The sequence below is a fragment of the Silene latifolia genome, chromosome 3 (assembly GCF_048544455.1).
Source record: "Silene latifolia isolate original U9 population chromosome 3, ASM4854445v1, whole genome shotgun sequence".
Lineage (NCBI taxonomy): Eukaryota > Viridiplantae > Streptophyta > Magnoliopsida > Caryophyllales > Caryophyllaceae > Silene > Silene latifolia.
The window spans coordinates 138954000-138978087 of NC_133528.1; the positions used below are offsets into that span (position 1 = coordinate 138954000).

At 36.0% G+C, this 24088-nt stretch overlaps 2 protein-coding genes across 2 annotated transcripts; one reads left to right on the plus strand and one right to left on the minus strand.

Annotated features, from left to right (window-relative positions):
• Nucleotides 1–236: 236 nt before the first annotated feature.
• Nucleotides 237–1293, minus strand: LOC141649789 (agamous-like MADS-box protein AGL29). Its single transcript, XM_074458469.1, has 2 exons — nt 1042–1293; nt 237–650 (listed from the first exon to the last, which is right to left on the minus strand). Exons 1-2 carry the CDS (start codon nt 1291–1293, stop codon nt 237–239), a joined length of 666 nt encoding a protein of 221 aa, XP_074314570.1.
• Nucleotides 1294–6185: 4892 nt separating this feature from the next.
• LOC141649791 (uncharacterized) lies at nt 6186–8312 on the plus strand. The gene is made up of 3 exons (XM_074458470.1): nt 6186–6324; nt 6405–6415; nt 6525–8312. The coding sequence occupies exons 1-3, from the start codon at nt 6186–6188 to the stop codon at nt 8310–8312; spliced, it is 1938 nt and encodes a 645-aa protein (XP_074314571.1).
• Nucleotides 8313–24088: the final 15776 nt, after the last annotated feature.

Genomic DNA, 24088 nt, shown 5'->3' on the forward strand with positions numbered 1-24088 from the left:
TTACAAATTTGAAAAAAGTTAAAATGTAACCACAATGTTATAAGCAGTGTTACAGTTTATAGTAACTGGTTTTTCAATAATGGTCACCTTTAACTGTAAAATGGTTACAAAATCTGTCTTATTATTTCAGATAAAAAAAGCCCGTCTGAAACAAGACGCAATGATATGAGATATAGATGATTCTCTTAACCAAACATAAACACTTTATTCAATAACACATATATATATGTATAATCCTAAAAGTTCCATGTTCCGAAATTAGGACCCAAGTCCAAGTTATTGCTTGATTCATGAAATTGGACAAAGTTATTGTACATAACCCTCTCTCCGCCAACTATAACCAGGTTATTATTTGGAATAATGAGATTTGCATCTGTCATTTTTTGGTGAATAGCAGAAGAAATCTTATGTTCCAACTCTTGAGCCATGTCACGAAGTTGCAACATTTGTTGGTACGTCAACTGGTCTCGAGGTATCATGGCCATAGTATTGCCTTGTTTGGCGCGCTCTTTGAGGTCTTTAGCAATATTTTTTTCAACCTCGATCTCTCTTTCGACCTCTTTGAGTTGCGCATTCAGTGCATCAATCTTAGCCTTGTGATAGGTACTACCAATATTGGACTCGTTCACATAGAGGCCATGGCTCATATTCTGCACATTACCAAAGTTTATAAATTAAATATTGGGATAATTTGTTAACACAATAAGGTAAACTAAAAAAAACAGTAAATGAATTATACATCTGATTGATGTATTACCTGCTTAGTTTTTTAGCATTATAATAAAGTTTTCGTGTTTTGTTTTAAAGTTTCTGAGTTTTACTATAAAGTTTCCGAGTTAATTCAGTTAGACATTAAACTCAAAAAATTACAATATAACCCAAAAACATTTATAAATTCAGTTAAATATGAGTTTTGAAGACACAAAATTAAAATATAACTTATAAACTTTAAAAAGCTCAGAAAAAATACACATAAGCTCAAAAACTAATGAGGTCTGAAGTAGTACATCAGATGTATGTTTCTATTTCTCGCTATATTACCTGTGATCGCTTCCTATCATGACCTAAAAAGCGATCAAATATGGAGTGAACGGAAGGGTGACCAAAAGAATAAGCTTTGTTACCAGGGGAAAACATAAGGATGGCTATTTGAATGCCACAAAGACAAATGAGTTCATTAGCCTTCTTAAAGAGACCACTTCGGCGCTTTGTAAAAGTCACGCCTAAGTGAGTTTTGTCCTCAATTTTTTTCATGGTAATTTTTTGCCTGCCTCTAGTAGTTGGCTTCACCATGATTATGACTATTAGAAATAAACAAAGTAATTCTAGGATTTTTATGTGTATGAGAAAAATGCATGCTAGGTTGTGGTATTTATATAAGGTCATACACACTTGCCTCTTTTCCTGGAAAGTTCCTATATTAATTAATAAATTGGGTTTTTAGGGTATTACCATGATGTTTTACGGTATTATCGAGTTTCAGTATCATTCTCTCACATATTCTTTAGTCTATTATTTTAATTAATTCTATATGTAGTATTATCGTGATCGAAGGTACCTGGTGATGCTATCTCATTTTTTTTATATATATTTGGCATGGGCTATGTTATCCGCGTATACCATTACTTTTACAAATTTCATTTTTTTTAAGCGACAAATATAATATAATGTCAAAAAAGGATTAAGATATACGCAAATAAAGAAATCGGAAACATCCGCGATAGATGATGTAAGTCTTTCTCATTTTTTGAGCGTCCACTTTGGCTTTTTCTAAAACAAAATTAAATTTATGTAAACTGTTAATACTAAATAACATTTCTTTTCGTCCTTGATTTCAAAATATGTGACGATAATTTGTAAAAAAAAAGTGTATATAACTCTATCAATGGAACGACGGAAGTATTACTAGGCACTTAAGCATTCTTGTTGCATAATCTTAGTTTTATAATTTTTACTTGTGTATAGTTCAAATAAATATTAGAGTTAATTGAGTCATTGTACAAGTTTCAATATTATAGTTCTAAAGATTTTTTTTGTGTCGGCCAAGAGTATCCATTACCGACAGTTAGGACAATCTCCTTCGGGTACGAAATGCTAGTTAATGGGTAGAGCCCTTTCAAGTTTGATTTTTTCAGGAATCGAACTGCTGACCACTGGTTTTAGAGATAAGAATTCTTAATAATCAAATCGATCAACTTTGGTATAATTCCAAGGATTGATGTGCCATGACAACAAATCCAACAAATACTTATTTTATCCCATATATAATCTAATTTCCTTTATTGTGCGAAATATATTACCATACCTATTTCAAAGCTTTGTAGAAACATATTTTTCTTTTTAGGTAGATTATTTTTCGGATTTGATGTTTTTTGTAATTTTAAAATAAAATCAGACATTGACGAAATTACTACTCATGATGATTCATGAATATAGATAAAAAGTTGTGACCTTTTTTTTTTTACGTTTTCCGTTTCTCATTTTGATGATAATATTAGTATTTTTTAGTTGTAAATTGTTAAAAAAACATTGTTTCTAACTTTCTATATAATGTATGTAAATTTTCTAATAAGTGCAAACTATTACATCATTCAAATTATCGTCTCAGACAAACATATATGATATTTAGTGGAACCAACATGTTAAAGCTCATTAATCTAGAATAACACAAAAAATTTGAACAAAATCATCTTTTTTCCTGTTTAACCTTCAAATTTAAGCAATGAATTATTAAATTTTAGTACTAGATTTAAAAACAACTTGTTGTGTTGAAAATTTCAATGTTTCTTCAACATCTCACTAAACATTAAAGCAAATTTATCACAATCTCTTACCCAAGTCATTTGAATATACCATCACAAAATTCATTGTATTTTACTTTAAAAAAAATATCATACACAATTATTTTAACGATTCTTCATTTTACTACCAATTTGTAGCAATTAGTTTTAAAATTGTTTGCAATGTGACAAATAACAAAAAAAACATAGGACATAATTGTTTTAAAACATAACTAGTCACAAGCAAGAAATATGATAACGTAATATGACTAATATCTATTTGAACTTGCGAGGAACTAATGATTCCTCAGGTAACCATCATAAATATGACAATGTTATATGACTAACATCTATTTGAAATTACGAGAACTTAATGCTTTTTTAAACTATATAATAAAGGCATATGTTAGAAACATCGAACAATTATTAGAAAATATTAATTCAAATTTAAGTAATTTTAAGACAAATTTATGTAACTTTAGTCCTTTAGAATGTAACTTTATTCATTGGAGATGTAACTTTAGTCTTTAATTTGGAGGTGTAACTTTATACTAATTACTTTAATTAATCTTATCTCTCTCTCTCTCTCTTCACCAACAATCACCACCACCACCAACAATAACAACCATCACCAACAAACCAATCACCACCACTAGCCGCCCTTTTCCTTCTCTGTCGACCCCCACCCATCTCATCGCCCTTCTTCTCTCTCCCTCGTCTCAATACCGTATTACTGACCTGCCTCCAATGCTTTTTGTCTCTCCCTCATCTTAGGGCGGTGCGTGGCATGGGCAACAGGTGGTCGAGGGAGAAACAAGTGGACGGCGGCAACAAGTGCTCGACGGAGAAGGAGAGGGGGTCGTGAGTGGCGGTGCGAAATGCGGAGAGAGGAGAGAAGGTGTCGATGCTTAGAGAGGGAAGAGGAAAAAGAAGAGTGTAAATGAAGATAAATGTACGAGTAATATGCATAGAAGGAAAGAGAACGGTTGAAAAAATTGTATTAACCTTGAGTACTTTTGCATGTTATTTATAGTTACACTTTATTGTAACTTAGGGGGTATTTAATATTGATAATATATAACATGTTAAATGCGTAACGGACATCCATAAATAATATATATGATATAAGGCAAATGTTACAAACAGCCTCCGGGGCGTCGGTTAAGATAAAAAAAGAAAAAGAAAATCATTAAAATATTAATAAAGATTAATAAATGAGATTTATTCCTCCTGGATATACGGGAACCATAATTATTCATCCTCAACCTCCAGAGTTTGGTAAACGATTTCAAGGTTATCACCAAATTGAGTATATAGCCCACCCACCAATTCCTCCTTCAATCTCCACCAATATTTCAAGGTCATCCCTACGACAACCGCCCTCCCTAACTACCACCACAACCCTCTTTTAACCCCATTCCCGGAAAGGGGTTCACCATCCCCTCCTAGGTGTCTATTGGTTCGGTATCCGGCGGCGAAGCCGACAGAGTCATCTGAAAAAGTGATTAGGTTTGATTTTCCGGTACCACTCTGAATCGAACCTAATCCCTTTTACGAAAATTACCGAATATGGAAGTAGGGAACTCCATTTTACTGGTGGTTTGATAATTATTAATTGGTGATTTGTGGTCTATGCGGCGACTAAGGGTAACTTTCCGAGCTGTTTTGGGTGCTCAAGGACGAGTGATGGCGCAGAGGAAGGAGATATTGGTGGTCGTCGGAAAGCAGCGATAAAGGCAATGAGATTTTGGTGGTGATAGGTGATGATTGGGACGGAGGGTGGTGGTGGTTGGGGTGTTTAGAGTTGTTTGGCAGTAGCATTTGTCGTGGGTTGATTCATTCATATCAGGCCTCATTATGAGGGAAGGGAATCAATATTATTACAGTTCATTTTTGTTGTTTTGATGTAGTAATACCCACTATCAATAACCCCCGGGGCGTTGATTATCAGGATCCATGATATAATGATATAATAGTATACAATAATTATTTGAACATTTCTTCATTTTACTATCTAATTGTGGCAATTAGTTACAAAACTGTTTCCAATCTGATAAAAAAAACAATAACAAATGATTATATTAAAACATAACTAGTAACAAACATGAAAAAAATCATTGACAATCCAATAAAGATGTGAATCCCGGCCAGAATGTTCATAAACAAAGATTCAATAGGCAAATCATGAGTCCTTAATTAACCACTAGAAAATATGACAAATTAATATAACTAATATCTATTTGAAATTGTAAGGAATCTTAATTTTTTAAACTATATAATAAAGGTACACGTTAGAAAGATTAAACAATTATTAGAAAATAATTAGAGAACTTTACTTCAACACCGTGAAGTAGTTATAAATTTACATCTTTTATCTTTCGACCAAATAAATAAAAACCTACATTAGGTATTATTTTATAAACGATCATCAAGGAGTCGAGTGAAGGAGTAAAAAAAAATCAAAACAAAACATATTAGATACTGGTAATCAACGACTATTAGGGAACCGAAGGAAATTCCGAAATTATGTGATTGTTTGTCTAACTTTCCGAAAAATTACTAACAGTCTTGTAATAGATTAGAGCTTTCTAATTATTTTCTAATATAATAACCGACATTTTCAGATTAAATTCTGTAATACCGGTAATTACTTCTTCATTAAGTCTATAAATGAATTGTACCCAAGATCAACAAATTATAGCAACTATTAACTCATTAATAAATATCAACGGGCCATTGATAAAGAGAGGAAAAAAAATATATACTTTAATGCAACAATGAATTGTGGATTTAAGAACTACAAGTTTATTATTGATACATAAAATGAAGTTTAATTTTTTTTTAAGAGCATAACCACGACAAAAGAAATCCTATGTATCAATCCATTCCATTGATTGAAAATTTATATATGTGAAGTATAGTGGTTAGTTAGACTAATTAGCTGTAGATTAGCTCTAACTAGCACATACTAACACATACTTGTATATAACAAACTCTTTGTACATACTCATTAATAATACTTAGTTTTATTTACTCTCTCTCTCACTACATTCTCTCACTAAACTTTCTCTCTAATTACATCAATCTACTTCATCAATGGTGATCAATTCCGCCATTATTGTAAGTTCATACATGATGCCATGTCTTCACATGGTATCAGAGCGGGTGTAATACCTGTCTCTTTCATCTTCTAGATCTTTCTTTCGCTTCCAAACATCGTTTACTTTGATAAATCAAAAATCCCTAAAAATTAGGTTTTGCGATTTTCTTCGCAAATTCTTCGAAATTCGTTATATTTTCTTTTCGCTTACTTCAGATCAATCTTTAACTTCTTTCGCATCGATTCTTTGTCAAAATCGATCATCTCAATTGAATTTTCTTGATTCTCTGAAAATTTCAATCAAAATGTCAGAAAATACGGATTTTACAGCGATCAACAATAATTCGTATGACGATCCTTTATTCCTCTCTACTTCAGATTATTCAGGGATGAAGTTACTTGAAACTGTGTTCAATGGCCAGAATTATGCACATTGGAGCCGAGGTATACTACTTGCACTCGAATAAAAAAACAAGCGAGGATTCGTTGACAGAACTGTCCAGAAACCTGCTTCGACTTCGCAGAGGTTACAAATGTGGCTTAGGAGTGATTCTATGGTGCGATGCTGGATTGTCAACACAATCATTCCAGGGACCAAGGAAGCCTACATATCTGCTAAGTCGGTTGCTCTGTTATGGACGTAGATACGTGAAAGGTATGGTCAATCTAATGGACCTTTGCTTTTCCAATTGAAGAAAGAAATAAGGAATATTTCACAAGATAATGACTCTGTGGCTGAGTATTTTACTAATCTGAAGAGACGATTGGACGATATCGATGAAATTGAAGCCTTTCCTGATTGTGACTGTGGTGCCTTAGAAAAATGTACTTGCAATATTCTCAAGAAGATGTTAGAAGCAGTGTCCAGAGAGAAATTAATCACTTTCATGATGGGGTTGAATAGTTCGTATGAGAATTTGAGAACTAACATCCTGTCTATGGATCCTTTGCCTAACATAAATAAGACGTATTCAATTTTGCAACAAGTAGAAAGTCAGAAGAACATTTCTCAGATTCTTCAAACTGGACAAGATTCCAGTGCTTTAGCTGCTATGAAGTCTCAAGGAGTCATAAATGGTGGTAATCAGTGTCCTCAAAGTGGTGCAAATCAGGGACCTCAGATACCTTGGAATGTTTGGGAGAAAGACAGCAACAAGAGGCCTAAGTACAATGACAGATGGTGCACTACTTGTAACAAAGGTGGACATACTGTTGAGTCTTGCTTTGTGTTACATCTTGAACTTCGTGCAGGTTATTTGGCTAGGAAAGCTACTGCACAGAAGACAAATCCTCAGAACCAAAGGTTTGCTGCTAACGCAATAGAGATGCAAAATGATACTCCTTTCGACTATGCTGATGAGAGATCAGATATGGGTGCTCATCCTGTTGCTGGGAGTTCAGGGAAAGGACAAGAGCTGCCAAAGGTGGACCCAGCATTAGTGAATGCTATATATCAGCAAGTTATGCAAGCCATCTCTAACAACCAAGATAGTGGAATACACTATTCCAGTGCTTCAGTCAATTTTGCAGGTATAATCCTTGCGACAAATGCAGTTTCACATTCTTCTTGCTCTAATAAAATAGAATGGATACTTGACACTGGAGCCACCAATCATATAACATCTCAAAAACACTTATTTGTCAGCTTAAATCTTATGCCTAAGCCTATACTAATAGGACTTCCTGATGGTACAATCAAACTAGTTAAATATTCTGGTGACATAAATCTACATTCAGGAATAGCTTTGTCTGAAGTCTTATTTGTTCCTGACATCAAATATAATTTGTTGTCCATTGGGAAAATATCTGTTCATTCTGGCATGACAACATTGTTTGATGACACTAAGTGTGTTGTACAGGCCCTGGATAAGCAGATTGTGGCTGTTTGTCCAAAAGAGGGAGGTCTTTACAAGCTCAAACAATCTGTCTTGCATCAAAATATTTCTTTTGAGAATGCTGATGTCAACAATAATATTAGTTGTTTCTCTAGCCCTAATAGAAGTTTCTTATGTTCAGCTACTGACAGATGTAGTAGGCATAACAAAGTTGATTTGTATCATGCACGTCTTGGACACATATCTATTGTAAAAATGAGTCATATTCCTGAAATGAATGGTTTGAATTTGAAGGATTATAATTGTGAGACATGTATTTCAGCAAAAATGCACAAATTACCTTTTACCAGAGATCATTCTAGAGTAAGAAAACCTTTTGATTTGATACATGTTGATTTATGGGGACCATATAGAGTGGCCACCATTACAGGGGCTCATTATTTTTTTACCATAGTAGATGATAATACTAGGATTACTTGGACCTTTCTTTTAAAAACCAAGGAATTTGTCTCCACTGTCATTGATAATTTCTTTTCTCAAGTAAAAAATCAGTATAATACTTCTGTTAAGGTGGTCAGAAGTGATAATGGGACATAAGTTGTTCAAGAAGTTTGTTCTAAGTTGTTTTCCAATAAAGGGATATTACATCAGAGGAGCATACCTGGTGTACCCCAACAGAATGGGAGGGTAGAACGCAATCATCGGCACTTAGTTGAGACAGCCATGGCCATGAGGTTGTATGCTAGTTTACCCAAGAAGTTCTGGGGAGAGTGCTTACTTGAAGCCACCCATGTAATCAATAAATTGCCAACAGTTATTCTTGGTTGGAAAACACCTTATGAAGTTTTATTGAAGAAAGAAGTTAAGTATGATGAATTAAGGATACTGGGATGCTTATGTTTTGCTCTTATATCATCTAGACAAAGGGACAAATTTGATTCTAAGGCTAGAAGATGTATATTTGTTGGATATCCTTTTGGTAAAAAAGATACAAACTTTATGACATGGATGAGCATAAGATCATAGTGAGTAGAGATGTAATTTTCAATGAAACCATTTTCCCCTACAAATCAGATAAACCAAACACTGCTCCTAAATCTTCTCACATTTCCGAGTTTCCTGGTGAAAATTTCATGAGGCACTCTCATGATCAAAATGATACTGTCCAGCAAAACTTACCTGATATGAATACTCATGTTGTTATTCCTGCCACTTCTGATGTACCTATATTTGGGTCATCAATGCCAAAAATCATTGTGAATAATTAAACAGGAGCTCCACCTGAACCATCTAGAAAATCCAGCAGAGTCACCAGGGCGCCAAACAATCTTCAGGATTTTGTTTGCCCCACACTAAAGACAACATCTTCATCTGTTTTTTCCGTCTTTGATATCACATCATATCCTGTTGAACTTACTGCATCCCTCAACAATGTCCTTTCTGTTCACGAGCCTTCTACATATCACCAGGCCAGTACTGATCCCAAGTGGATACATGCCATGCAGTTAGAGTTAGATGCTTTGGAGGTAAATGGGACATGGGAGCTTACTCAATTGCCACCTGGTTTTAGAGCCATTGGTTCCAAATGAGTGTTTAAGATTAAGCACAAACCAGATGGAACTATTGAAAGATATAAGGCTAGGTTAGTGGCGAAAGGATATAATCAAATTGAAGGCAAAGACTTTAAGCACACTTTTTCCCCTGTTGCTAAATTCACAACAGTCAGAGTTTTGTTGGCCATTGCTGCTGCAAAGGGATGGGTGATCAATCAGTTAGATATCAATAATGCGTTTTTTTATGGCTTCCTAGATGAGGAAGTTTATATGCATCCACCTGAGGGATATTCAAAGGCTTCTAGTGGTCAAGTTTGCAGATTAAAGAGATCTCTTTATGGCCTGAAACATGCATCCAGGCAGTGGAACATAGAGTTGTCCAAGCTTTCTCAGGGATTTTCTCAATCTAAATCAGATTACTCCTTATTTCTCAGGAAACAGAGGAACTCATTTATTGCTGTCCTTGTGTATGTGGATGATTTGTTGATCACAGGGTCAGATGCTTCATATATAAAACATTTGAAGCAAGTTCTTGACACAACATTCACAATAAAAGATTTGGGAGAAATAAGATATTTTCTTGGTCTTGAAGTGACTCGATCAAGTGAAGGAATTCTTCTAAATCAAAGAAAATATGTAGCTGATCTACTTCATGGTGCTGGAGTGCTTAATTGTAAGCCAGCACAATTTCCTCTCCCTAGAGGTCTCCAACTTTCTACTGATGAAGGGACTTTGCTGTCAGAACCAGAAATCTACAGGAAGGTAGTGGAAAAGTTACTCTACCTTAATCTCACTAGGCCTGATCTATCATATTCCGTCCAACATTTAAGTCAGATTCTAAGTGCTCCTAGGGAGCCTCATTTACAAGCTGTCACACATGTCCTCAAATATATATCTCAAAGGAACCAAAGATGTTGCACTTTTCTATCCAGCACATACACAACACGGTGACATTGACTAGTTTTTGTGATGCTGATTGGGGTGCTTGTCAGTTCAGCTGCTTGTCAGTTACTGGACAATCCACTTTCCTTGGTAGAGCTCTCATTTCTCGGAAGACTAAGAAACAAAAGACAGTCTCCAAATCTTCTGCAGAGTCCGAATACAGAGCAATGTCTTATACTGCAGGAGACGTTATTTGGTTGCAGAATTTGGTATGTGATTTTGATGTTCATATTCCACTTCCTGTGCAACTGTTTTGTGACAACAAGTCAGCCCAACATATAGCAGCTAATCCGGTGTTTCATGAAACGCACTAAGCACCTGAACATAGACTGTCATTATGTTCGAGAGAAGGTGCAAGTAGGGGTGATAGCAACTACACATGTGAAGTCTAGTTTGCAACTTGCAGATTTGTTGACAAAGCCCTTAGGCCATCAACAACATTTTTTTCTTTCCTCCAAGATGGGTTTACTATTTGATCCTCACTTAGCAAACTCACCTTGAAGGGGGGATGTGAAGTATAGTGGTTAGTTAGACTAATTAGCTGTAGATTAGCTGTAACTAGCACATACTAACACATACTTGTATATAACAAACTCTTTGTACATACTCATTAATAATACATTTAGTTTTATTTACTCTCTCTCTCACTACATTTTCTCACTAAACTTTCTCTCTAATTACATTAATCTACTTCATCAATGATGATCAAGTCCCCCATTATTATAAGCTCATACATGATGCCACGTCTTCACAATATCAACTGAAATCGCAATGATAATCTTATATAAAAATAACGGAAATAACTAATATTAGTTTTGATGCAAATGATTATTAGTTTTGAGATTCAAGAACTACATATATGATTGAAGCGTAGGTAAAGCTCTAAAATTCGTAAGAATATGATCATACATAAAGATGTAGTGACTCAATTCTATCAATCAATTGACTAATGTTAACTGAAATAATTAACCGTGGTTGTTTCTGAACAAAAAATAACAGAGATCTAACACGGTTTTGCATCAAAGGAAAATTAACAAACAATAAAGTGTGAATACTTCAATGCAAACGATTATTTGTACTCGAAATCCAAGAACTAATACGATGATAACATAAATGAAAATCCAAATTTCGTAAGAATATGATCATAAACAAAAATCTTTTGAACTAATTAATCAACTACTATTAACAGAATTAACGGTGGTTCTTTCTCTACAAAAGTAACGGAAATAACTAACAATTTTTTTTTCATGACCAAACATAAAAATTAATAACCATAACCAACACAAAATTTAAATACTTCATTTGCAGATGACGATTGTCTCAAGAGCATGTAATCACAAATAGGATTATACATCCAGTTGTACCAAAAGCATTGTACAACCAAGGTATAAGAATTCGAGCTTATATGCATTCTTTTTGAGCTAGTTCAAAGTTTATGTTTTGAATGTGTAAATGGATGAGTTCAGTACTTTCTAATAAAGCTCGTATTCTTTAACATAAAGCTTGGATACTTAATCACAAAGCTCAGATTCTACACCGTATAACATATGGTCATATACAACTGGTTGTATAGTCTATGAGTTGGTGCTAATTGTCCAGAACTTGTAATAACATAAGTTAGAACTAACCCTCGTAGAAATCTGGCAATACATTTCAGCGATTAAAAATTAAGTAAAATAAAATCACTAATACATTACGCCAAGATAAATAAAGAACAATAATTCAAAGTAGTTCAACCTTTATTATATAATGATCACGATTACATAATAATATTCTTAGACAAACATACCTAAGATACACTTTATAAGTTCCATAATCATGAATCATGATAGTATAGCTTACTTGTTGCTTGGTTCATCTTTGTCCTCTCCCTTAATGATTTTTTCTTCAATTGCTTTGGCAATCTTTTGTTGAAGGTCACCTAATTTCCCACGAATCTCCATCAATTGATCATTGTCAAGCTCTTTCAAAGGCTTATTTGCATATAACATTCCAAGATCTTCAACAATTCCATTTTCCTTATATTTTTTTGAAATATTCTCTTCGATCTTAATTTTTTTTTCGACCTCCTGAATTTCATTTTCGAGCTTAGCTATCTTATTAGCACGCTCGATTAAGTTATTTTGGACAATCGAAGAAGATGAGACATTATTGTTACATGTTGGAGCATACACAACCATCATAATTTCAACTCCACAAAGAGTAACTAGTTCATTAGCTTTCACAACCGATGTGGTACGACGAGAAACCATGATGATATTGTGTGTGAAATTAGGACAATAATTTTTTTTTTTTTTGCGTTAATTGCATGATGATTAATTATGCACGTTGCTCATTTATATAGGAGAGGTCTCTCAACGAGAGATGCCACTTACGTATCAATAACGTTCGTTTATGAAATGCATTGTTACTTGAACGGTAAAATTATAGTAACAATTTTGTGCCATTTATAAAATAATTTCCTAAAGTAATGGCCAAATCAGATTGAACTAGTATGTAATTTGTTAAGGTTTTGTTCATCTTTGTAGATATTTTTCGACTAATGACGACATTTTTTTTATGACAACATGGTAATTTTTGAATCGACTAAACTAATAATATCGTGTATGCTTACACACCGCGGGTATTGTGTCTTGAAATTTAAATTAGCTTGGCAATTCTCCCGCCTTCGTGCAATTGGAGCGTACTCGGGAAATAACTCGTTTATTTAATTAAAGTGGTGAGATAGATTCTTCCCGTTATCCAAAAAAAGTAGGTCGTACTTATTATGAAATATTAGCTTTTCGAGATGCATACATATTACAAGTTCCGATGATAGTTTTTTGCCGTCATCCAAAAATACACGATCTTAAGTTACGAGCTTATTCATATACAGGGTTTGTTATTGTCCTCATTCCTTTGCCGATCAAAATTAATATACTCGTATTTATTAAGATTTTGTATGTTCGACATGAGTATACCCGAGTTTGAGTTTTATGATCTTTTTCTCAACTATGTACGAGTATAGAGATGAACCCAAATTTTTATTTTGATACATTGTTTTGGTCACTATTGATATACATTCAGATTAAATCTAAAATAATCGAAAACAATATGATTATTACAAAAGTCATGTTACTCATGTATCATATGCAATGAACTAAGGATGCTTATCTACTCCGAGCACAAGTTGAACTTTTAAAAAAAAGAAAAACAAAATTAACCTAACATAATTGATCAATTTGCCTTTCGACAATGGCATTACGAGTTTCTAACAATTAGGAAAAGAAAAAAGTGACACGGTGTGCAACAATGTAAATAAATATCAAGGTCGATTTGTAAATTAACCTACATAAAACTAAGTGTGAATCTCTCTATGTATACAGGCGTTGTTTGGTAAACAGTATATTGGCCAATTTTTAGCATATTCAAGGGTTTTAGCATGTTTGACCAATGAATATGCTAATTTTAGTGTTTGGTAAACAACATGTTGAAACAGCATATTTGCGGTCAATATCCTGTTTTACAATATGCTGCTTACCCCAGCATATTGGTTAGCATATTGTAAAATAGGAAATTTTTCTCCATTTTACAAAGAAAAGTAACGATCTACTCATCGTAATCTGCCAATTACCAAACACTCAAATTAATTTTGCTAATTATAATATGCTAATCAAACCTTCTGATAAAATCTGCCATTTATAATCTGCTTTTGCAATCTGCTTATGCTAAAACTAATCCGCTGTTTACCAAACAGGGCCTATACAGTCCCTCAATCAAATATTTTGTTTTTATTCTTTAATTAAAGATAAATAAATTAGAGATATTTTTAATTAAAGTTAAACAAATGATTGAGATAAATGCAGTAAAATTGTATTTGACTTCATCATATGGAAAAAATTATTTCATATTTCAATTAATAGCATGCGGATCTATTTTCTATTCAATAAAAGTCTCCCTTTTAGTGAGAATCATTTTTCTCATTTTTCTATCCCTTATCGGGTCTTTCCGGTTATTTGTGGGTTTAGTATCATCACTAATATAGTAAAGAGTAGTTCGTTGATGGTTCGTAGCGTGTTCTTTCAAAGGGTACAAGTGATTTGTCAACGATCCTTGGAACCAGTCAAAGATAAATTTTATCTCATAAATCAAACGAAGGATCCCCTCAAAAGCTACATGAAGATAGCGATAATAGGACGAGCCGAATTGTCAGATGTTATTTTGAGATCCCTAGTTTATAAGAAAATTATTTTTCTTTGGTTTCCATTAGATTTGTTTTCGATTATACATATCCTTTGTAAATGTCGTATATTGTTCTATTAATGAATTGTTCTTTTCTCTTAAAAAAAGGAGATATGAATTCATTCCTATATTATTCTGAGGTGTAAATTTACTATACATTGAACATAGTTGTTGTTCTCTTAAAGAAACATACAAGCCAACAACAACTAATAATTTTTCAAAAAAGGTAGTAAATAGCAGATTTTTTTTTTCTTCAAATAAATTATTGTTCAAATCACATTGAAAAAAACTATTTGAGATATGGATCATCCACCCATCCTTTATAACATTCCAATTTTAGCTTTTAATAAATTAATCTACTATACCTAGGATAGATACACATAACGTATAGATAAGGGAAGTAATATGTTTAAAAAGGACATATAGCAAAAAAAAAGGGAGATAATATAAAATATGTACGAAGTATATACACCGTTGAAGTTTGAAAGAACAAATATGCTTCTCTGTTTGGCATGATTTTTTAGATAGTCTATTGACCAAAGTAGCTTATTTGACCAAAATTTTAGCTACCTTATTTTTTTTGTAAGTATTTGGCAAGTACCTGAATTGAAATGCTACATGGGGGTAGCAATTGAGAAATAAGCTACCCGATCTTATTTAATCTTCCATTTTTACCCTTCAATCTATAATATTAAATAATTATCATATCTTTTTACGTCATTTCAGCAAAAATCAGCTACCATTTCAGCTAATTTACCAAACATTTTTTTTTATATAATCAGTTACCTTATCATCTCATAATTTTTAACTAACTTATCAATTACTTTTTCAGGTTTCAATTTCTTTTCAATTTTCCTCTTCCGTCCTTGGGTCACTTTTTTGAACTAATCAAGAGTATCATGACTATCATTGGATTCATCCCTCTATAATTAACATTTTACATGTAGTGGACATCTGTTACGTTCACTAACTGATGTGACATTTTTATACCGTCTTTACCAACTCAGTTCTTAGTTACTTTATCCCCGATTTATGTTATTTATTGTTATTTTAGTACACTTATGTATTTTAGTAGTAGTTGTGTTATTTGGATGTGTTTCTACACAATTTCGGTCTAATGTGTAGGTGCCGTGATCGAGAATCGCATTCCGAGTTTGGGAAGTGACTTAGACATTTTTACACTAATGTCTTGGACCATACATGCCTAACAATGGGTTAAGAAGAGTAAAAAACTTATGAATTAAAGAAAAGTCAAGGCCCAAAGTATCAAAGTCAAAGCACGAAAGCAAGCGAAAAAGAGGAAGCGACGTGGGAAAAAGCCGTTAGGAGAGGCAAAGAGCCTCTAGAGGCGGCTAATCCTTCTGATACTCTAGTCGCTAGGGGAGGCAAAAAGCCGCTAAGAGCGGCTCAGCATTGGATTCCGATGACTCTTATAATTCTCCTTTATTTTGGCAATTATGTTGAAGGTATTGAGAGATTGTATGAAGATCTGCGCATGTGATACACAAAAGCATAAGTAGCACCAAGATAAAATTTGAGCTTATAACATCAAAGTTAGAGACCGTCTTAGCTTTCTGGAATTTCTTTGACAACTCTCATAGTAATCCACCAAATTATACCACCCATCAGCTAAGCATGGAACATCAAAGCTCAAACTATAAGGCACGAAAGACAAACAACCTACTCCCACATCAACAACATGCTTAGACGGGTTTTTTATGTGAGTTGAAGGAGTCAAGTGTGCAATAGAAGAAGGTGGGTAGTCATCCCAAATACAAAGGGTGGTAAAGTCAATTATGTCAACGGGATATCCCATAATAAACTCATCTATTATATCGTCATATGTATCCCATTTGACCTCGAGACCTTCTAATTGCACATTCTCCCTCTCCTTATCGCAAGACTCGTTACAAAAGGGTTTCTCTAAGGGGTCCGTCAAGTCTTCCTCACGTGGATCAATTTTTGTAAAGTTGTCATAGAGGGGATCTAAATTTGCCTCAAAGAAGGGGTCATCAACTGAGTATATGGTCTCCTCCTCTATGCTTCCATCGAAAACTTTTTCATTCTTTAAAATGGTTTCTATGGTCTCACCCACGCCCTCATTCATGTCTGACTGAAATGAGAAAGTGGGTTTAATGCATTAAGAGCAAGCCATTCAAATAAACAAAGATCATCGTCAATATTCTTACCACAATAATCTCCCTTACCTATGGAGTCAATATAGGCTTGGATTTGTTTGTTCATACCTCTTATGATGGTAAGGCACACAGTAAACTGTGAGAGTTTGCCTTCGTAGTTATGAGAACGAATCCAATCATTCCATCTATGCATGTAATCGTGGAAGTTCTCATCTTCACCCTGTGAAAACTGGATGGAAATCATTAGAACAGTCTCAAGGAACTGAAGTTCCCTGAGACAAAAGACAAACTAAATAAAAACAAATAGAAAATAATTTCTTCCCCGGCAACGACGCCAAAATTTGACAGGCTAAATCACACACCTATAAAAAATAAACCTACTGGCCTAAAATAGTGTAGTAGAGAGAGTCAGGATCGTATCCAGAGGGAGATAATTGTGTTCTATTTGCTAATTATAAGTCCGTCCGATTCACAAATTTCGGGGGTTGATTGGTTTTGTCTATCAACTAAACTAGCAGGTAAAGAGGAAATAAATGTAGAAAAAACATTTCAAATAATAGGAAGAAAACGGCTGGGATTTTGGGTCACCATGGTCAACAACGATCAAAGGTAAGGTCAACGGTCGACATAAAAATGGTCTGAGGGGTAGTGAAAAAGTCTTTCTGGTCCGCTATTCGCCCTAGAGTACTAATCTAGCTTTCACTCTAATTAGGATGGTCTATTTTTTGTAGCAGATCTAACTTCTTCCAATCTCTCGATCTAAGTCAAAGTTTCCCGGGTCAAATAATTAATTACGTCGACTTAACTAATTAAATGCTATTAGATTCTACAATTAACAATACAGATATATATAAATGTCAGACCTAATCACCTAATTAAGACCGTCTTATAACCACGACTTCCCTAATCCTAGAAAGAGAAATTTAGCTACGCATAATTGAAACGATAAACTCAAGAATAATAAAAGGTTTGAATTAAACATAATAACTAGATATAAATAACGATCTAGCAGAAGAACTAAAAGGAGTACGAAAGGAAATTGATTACCAAATAATAGGGAAGAACTACAAAGTTTCCGATCCAAAAGTAAGAACAAAAGCAACGTTGGAAATTTTAATAGTTTGAATAGATGATCCCTAATATGTTTAGTAAGAGTAGCTTATATACTAAGTCCGAAACCAAGTACAATTAAGAGATAAATGGGTTTCTAATAATCGTAAAATAATCCGGCTGATAACTAGTTGTCGATCAACTAACCAAAGCTGGCGATATGACTTTAGTCGATCGACCAAAAATAGCAGTCGGTCGACTTTTTGCCGGCGCGCATTTCCTGCAACGCGCACTGAACTTCAAACGGCCGCCATTTCTTTGTTGCTTGAGAAAATCAAGCATGTTTGGTTGCGTTGGAAAGCTAAGAGGACAAGCTTTCACCTCCAATTGGAATCACTTTATTATCTATTGTATTACTCAAGTTATGTTTCCTCAAAATAGGCACTAGCGGCGTGAAGCTCTTCTTTTGCTCGATAAGCTTCCTTACTTCACTAAGGACTCCAAAGGATGGTTTTCGAGCTTGTTTCTCACCAACGTCGAGATTGAAACTCCAAAGACGGGTTTTGGCTTGTTTACGCAAACTTTGATCAATAACCTGGATGAAATACAATACACGCCAAAAGTAGCCAATACAAGGGAGATAGTGGCTTACGCTACTCAATAATGCATAAAATGCGTGCAAATAGATGAAATAAGTATACATAAAAGACCCGCATCATTTTTCATTGATGATATCCTAGTCTATTCCAAGACTAAGAAAGAGCATGAGGAGCATTTGAGGTTGTTATTACAAACTATGCGAGAAAACAAGTTGTAAGCTAAATTGTCCAAATGTGAGTTTGGTTGGAGAAGGTGGCCTTTTTGGGCCATGTGATTTCAAAGGATGGTGTAGATGTGGACCTAGTAAGATTAAGGCGGTGTCAAATTGGGAAGCATCGAAGAATGTTGCTGAAATTCGGAGTTTCTTGGGATTGGCTGGGTATTACAGGAGGTTCATGAAGGATTTCGCCAAGATTGCTAGGCCTATGACAGCTTTGATGAGGAAAGCGACCAGATTTCGATGGGATGAGAGTTGTGAGATGGCGTTCCAAACATTAAAGGAATATTTGACTACAACTCCCGTCCTAGCTTTGCCAGACACTACAAAAAAAGGCTCTTTGCGAGAGCACTATGCGACGGAAACAAAAAACTGTCACAAAAATGACATTTGCGATGAAAATTGCGAGGGAACTTGTATTTCTGATGGAACTTGCGACAAAGTAGTTTTACGCCAAAACATTACGATGGAATTTATTTTGCGATGGAATTTGCGATGGCTTACATTTTTTGTGATGGAATTTGCGACAGACTTTAATTTTATGACGGACATTGCGATGGACTTTATTTTTGTGACGGACTTTGCGACAGATTATATTTTTGCAATGGAATTTGCGACGGATTTTATTTTTTGCGATGGACCTTAGTTTTTTTTTTGTCTCATATCGAAAGAATTACACTCATTCCATATGTTTATAAGTGTTCTTTCATTTTGATGTTTATGAAAGAACTTGATATAAAGAGGGATTATAAGGGTCTATTTTCAAATGTGTTTGTAAAAAATGAACTTGATAGGAAGTATAAGTTAAAAAAAAATTGTTACTTAAAAATTCCGTCGCAAAATCCATCGCAAAAGAAAATGGTTTTTTGAAATTAAATTCTGTCGCAAATTCCATCGCAGTAATAAAGACTGTGGCAAATTCCTTAGCTATAAACTTTGTGACTACCTACTCCGTGGCAAATAATTCAATTTTCTACTAAATTGTGCGACAAACGGCATTCGTCGCAAATTTCGTCGCAAACGACCCTTTAGCGACGGATTATTTCTGTAGCTAACGACACATGTTTTTGTAGTGAGGGGGGAAAGAGAACTTCGAAGTTTATAGTGATGCTTTGAAGAATGGATTGGGGTGTGTCTTGATGAAAATGGAAAAGTCATTGTCTATGCTTCAAGGTAGCTGAAGCCGTATGAAGAGAAATATCCTATTCATGATTTAGATTTGGGTCCGGTTGTATTTTCTATCATGATTTGGTGGCATTATCTATACAGAGCGATCTTTAAAGTGTTTTCAGATCATAAGAGTTTGACATACATCTACACTCAAAAGGAGCTGAATATGCGTTAGAGGCGGTGGCTGGAGCTGATTGGTGACTATGATATGGATATTATCTATCATGAGGGGAAGGCTAATGTGGTTGCAGATGCCGTGAGTAGGAAGAGTGTGCATTCATTATGCACTGCCATGTCGTTGATGAAATTGAAAGATGAAATGACTAAGATGGGGATTCATATGATTCACAAGGGAGATGCCATTGGGGATTGGACTATCGAGCCCGAACTTTATGATGACATCAAAACGAAACAGGTGCTTGATCCCAAGATTCGGGAGTGGAAGACAGAGGTAGGGAAGAGCACTGTTTAAGATTTTCGATCCATGTAGATGAGAGTGTCTGATTCAATGAGAGGTGGTATGTATCTAATGATGCTGAGTTGAAGAAACGGATTATGACGGAGGTTCATTGCACTCCTTATCAGGTACATCCAGGAGGTGACAAGCTCTATAAAGACTTGAAGAAGACGTTTTGGTGGGCCGGAATGAAGAAAGAAGTAGCGGCGTTTGTGGCTAGGTGTTTGACTTGCCAGAGAGTCAAAGGTGAGCAACGGAGACTACAACGTAAGATTTAGTCACTTGAGGTGCCCGAATGGAAATGGGTTTCGATTTCTATGAACTTCATTGTGGGGTTACCGAGGACTCAGTAGGTTAATAACATGATTCGGGTAATTGTCGATCGTCTGACAAAGTCAACTTATTTTATTCCAATGAAAGATACTTGGAGTAAGATTCAGCTGGCTAATGGATACAGGAAGCATGTGGTAATAAGACTACATGGTGTACCAAAGAATATTGTGTCAGATAGGGATGCGAGATTTATATCGCGATTTTGGCAAGAGTTGTTGGATTTGATGGGAACTACCTCAAAGATGAGCACGACATTCCATCCTGCGACAGATGGTCAAACTGAAAGGACCATCAAAACGTTAGAAGACATGTTGCGAGCTTGTGTGGGAGTTTGGTGGAAGTTGGGAAGATTGACTTGATTTGATTGAGTTTTCATATAACAACAACTATCACACGAGTGTTGGATGACACCATTTGAGGCATTGTACGGGAGAAAGTGTAGGCGTCCAGTGTGTTGGGATGATAGCGCTGAAGACGTGGCTTTGGGACCACATAATATGGTACAAGATATGATTGAGCAGGTACATTTGATTCGACAAAAGATGAAGGCGGCTCATGATCGGCAAAAGAGTTATGCAGATTTGCATCGCAGGGGTATTGAGTTCGAGGTGGGTGATAAGGTTCTTTTGAAAGTGCCACCTATGTGCAGCGTTATGAGGTTTGGCAACATAGGGATGTTCAGCCAGAAATTCATAGGGCCATATGAGATTTTGTATCGGATAGGTGAAGTGGCTTATCGGCTACCTTTGCCACCAACTCTTAATCGGGTGCATAATGTATTCCATGTGCCACAACTTCGAAAGTATGTGAGTGATCCATCTCATGTGCTTTAAGTGAAGAATATTGAGATCGATGAAGCACTTACCTATGCGGGAGTGCCAAAGAAGATATTGGATCGTAAGGTGCGTAAGACAAGGAACGGTGAAACCATCTTACTTAAAATGTTATGGTCTAACCATGATGTTGAAGAAGCTACTTGGGAGCCGAAAGAGGCAATAAGGGAGTGTTACCCACGTCTCTTTGATCAGGTATGTTTGGTTACGAGGTCATAACCTTTGTCTTTTAAGGGGAGTAGGAGATGATCGCATGTGTTTTGGGTAGTTTTGAGGTCAGTTTTGATTGTGATTCGAGTTGTGTGGTCATAGTTTGGTTATGGTTGGGGGTATGGTTGGTGTTTTTTCGAGTTCTGTGTTATCTTCGAGTTGTGTGGTTAGTAGTTTGGGTTATGCTTGGTTGTAACAGGTATGGGTATTAACTTCAGGGACGAAGTTCGCTTTTAAGGAGGGAAGACTGTAATACCAAAGATTTCTCGGTCGAGTAGGTTATACTCGACCGAGTGAGTTGTCGAGTGTTTTGAGGTAAGCTACTGCCTTGGGTGCACTCGACCGAGTACGTGAGGCACTCGGTCGAGTAGGACGTACTCGGTCGAGTATGTTTGGAAGTGTAGACAATGAGCCGTGCTGGGTCGGCCTGCGTGCCGGCCCGTCGTGCCTTCCCCGAAGATTGGCCTGACCCAGGCACATATATTTGGTTCCTCGGGCCGTGTCGTGCCAGGCCCACTGATCCAAACCTACACCGCGGCCCGCTCAAGGCACTGTCATTTTCGTGCTCGGGCCGTGCCTGGCCCATGGGCTTTTCGTGCCTTGTCTGCGGGCCGGCCCATGTGCTTTAATATTTTTTTATTTAACAAAAATATTATATAATTGATATATTTTTAGTACTTTTTGTTTAATAAATGATGATTAATGGCTTAAATATATATTTTATTAAATATTAATGTACTTTTTGTTTAATAAATGATGATCAACGGTCCATTTTTCGGACCGGGTCGTGCCTGGCTCGCCGTGCTTGGAGCGTGCCGGGCTCCACTATGCCAGGGCCGTGCCGTATCTGGGCACATATTTCTAAATAATATCGCGTCGGAGCCCGTATGAAGCCTAGTCGTGCCGTGCCCGTGCTTCCTCGATTTTCACACCGGGTCGTGCATCGTCGTGCCGTCCACCAGCCCGCGTCCTTTTATGCCAAATCTAATGTCTCGTACTCGACCGAGTACCCGGTTTGACGGGTTATTTTCTGCGGTTTTGATTAAAATGATTAGAAGTATAAAAACGTGCTAAGTAGCCTAATCGGTTTTAAAACACATTTCTCACAAAAACCTAAACTACGTAACTACGCTCTCTAAGCATCTTCATCATTTCCAAGGCCAAGGGCGACCTTTGAGACTTTTACATCTTGTTTTCCGTATCTATCGCAGTAGTAAGTATTCTTTATGTTTTATTGATTGTTACAATTAAGTTGAGCAACCCTAATATGGGTTGATTTGGGGATTAAGGGATGATTAGTGATGATTTATGATTAGTATTGTTTTGTTATCATGGTTAGGTAGACCTGGAAAAAGTAACCCGACCTGATTGACCCAACCCGAGACCCGAAAACCCGAATTGACCCGACCCAACCCGAACATGACCGAGCTTCTTGACCCGTAACCGACCCTACCTGAAAATGACCCAATCCGAAACCAACAAAGCCGAAAAAGACCCGACAAAATATAACTTTAATTTAGCCGAAAAGACTGAAATGGCTATTTCTCCATTATTTATTGACCCAAAAATGACCCGACCCAAAACAACCTGACCCTCTTGTTCCGAAACAGACCCCACCAACAAACCCGAAATAGACCCAAAACCCGAAATGACCCGTCCCGACCCAAATTAACCTGAAATAAATGAGAGACCCGAACAGACCCGACCCGAATTGGCCCAACCCGAACCCGACCCGTTGACCCGTTTTGCTAGATCTATTATTAGGTGATGATTTCGTTGAGGAGTAGTTCTAGCTTGCTTGATTGTTTTCTCTTTCATATTTGCCAATAAGGTCGGGTTTCCCTACTCAGTCTTTTGTACAATTGTTTTCAAGTGATGTGATATTATATGATTTCTTATTGTGATAGTATTGTGGTGACTTGATGTTATTGGCATTATTGTTATTGATTGTGGAGCCATTATCGGGAGATGATCTTCACTCCCAAGTTCGCCCCTTGTTGCTCCCATCACAAGGGGGATGTGCACATTAATGATCTGGGTGCGTCATTGCGATGGGGCGGGTTTAGATGACAAGGCTGCGGTCTACCACTGGTGGTGTAGGTACCTGTTGCGATGGGTAACTTGGCAAATATGGGTTGCGGTTCAGATAATGATACTTGGAGGTTGGAGATTGTGTTGTTGCAGGACTGAATTGGATGGTTTATTGTTGTTGTTGTAGTTCATGTTTTATTGTGCAAATGACTGGTCCCTTTCATGTTTTCAAAACCTGCGGTGATCCATTGGGGGATGATGAGCAGATGTTTAGCAGGTTTTGTTTGGTTGAGCTTCTCGCGGGATGGATCGGAGTACGGCCGAGTCTACTAGCTAGCTTCCACTGTCACGTTAACATTAGATGTTCACTTTCATTTGGAGTTGTTTTTCAGTATTGGATTTTACTATTTTGGCTTGTAATCGACTAAACATTTATTTACTTTAAGTAAACGTTTTTTTATGGTCTATTTGATATGCATTACCTCGGGAAACCCAGATGGTAGCACTTCCATTTGCTAAGGTAGGCCTTGGTAAGGCACTTTGGTAGATGGGGGTGTTACAAACTTGTTCGAAGTGTTGCTTCAAAAGAAGTTTTTATTACCACACATTGGTAGAATA

Coding starts and splice junctions, on each gene's coding strand:
- LOC141649791 (XM_074458470.1), top strand. CDS start 6,186: ATGTCAGAAAATACGGATTTTACAGCGATCAACAATAATTCGTATGAC.
- LOC141649789 (XM_074458469.1), bottom strand. CDS start 1,293: ATGGTGAAGCCAACTACTAGAGGCAGGCAAAAAATTACCATGAAAAAA. Junction 651..1,041: donor ATGATAGGAAGCGATCACAG/GTAATATAGCGA, acceptor GGTAATGTGCAG/AATATGAGCCATGGCCTCTA.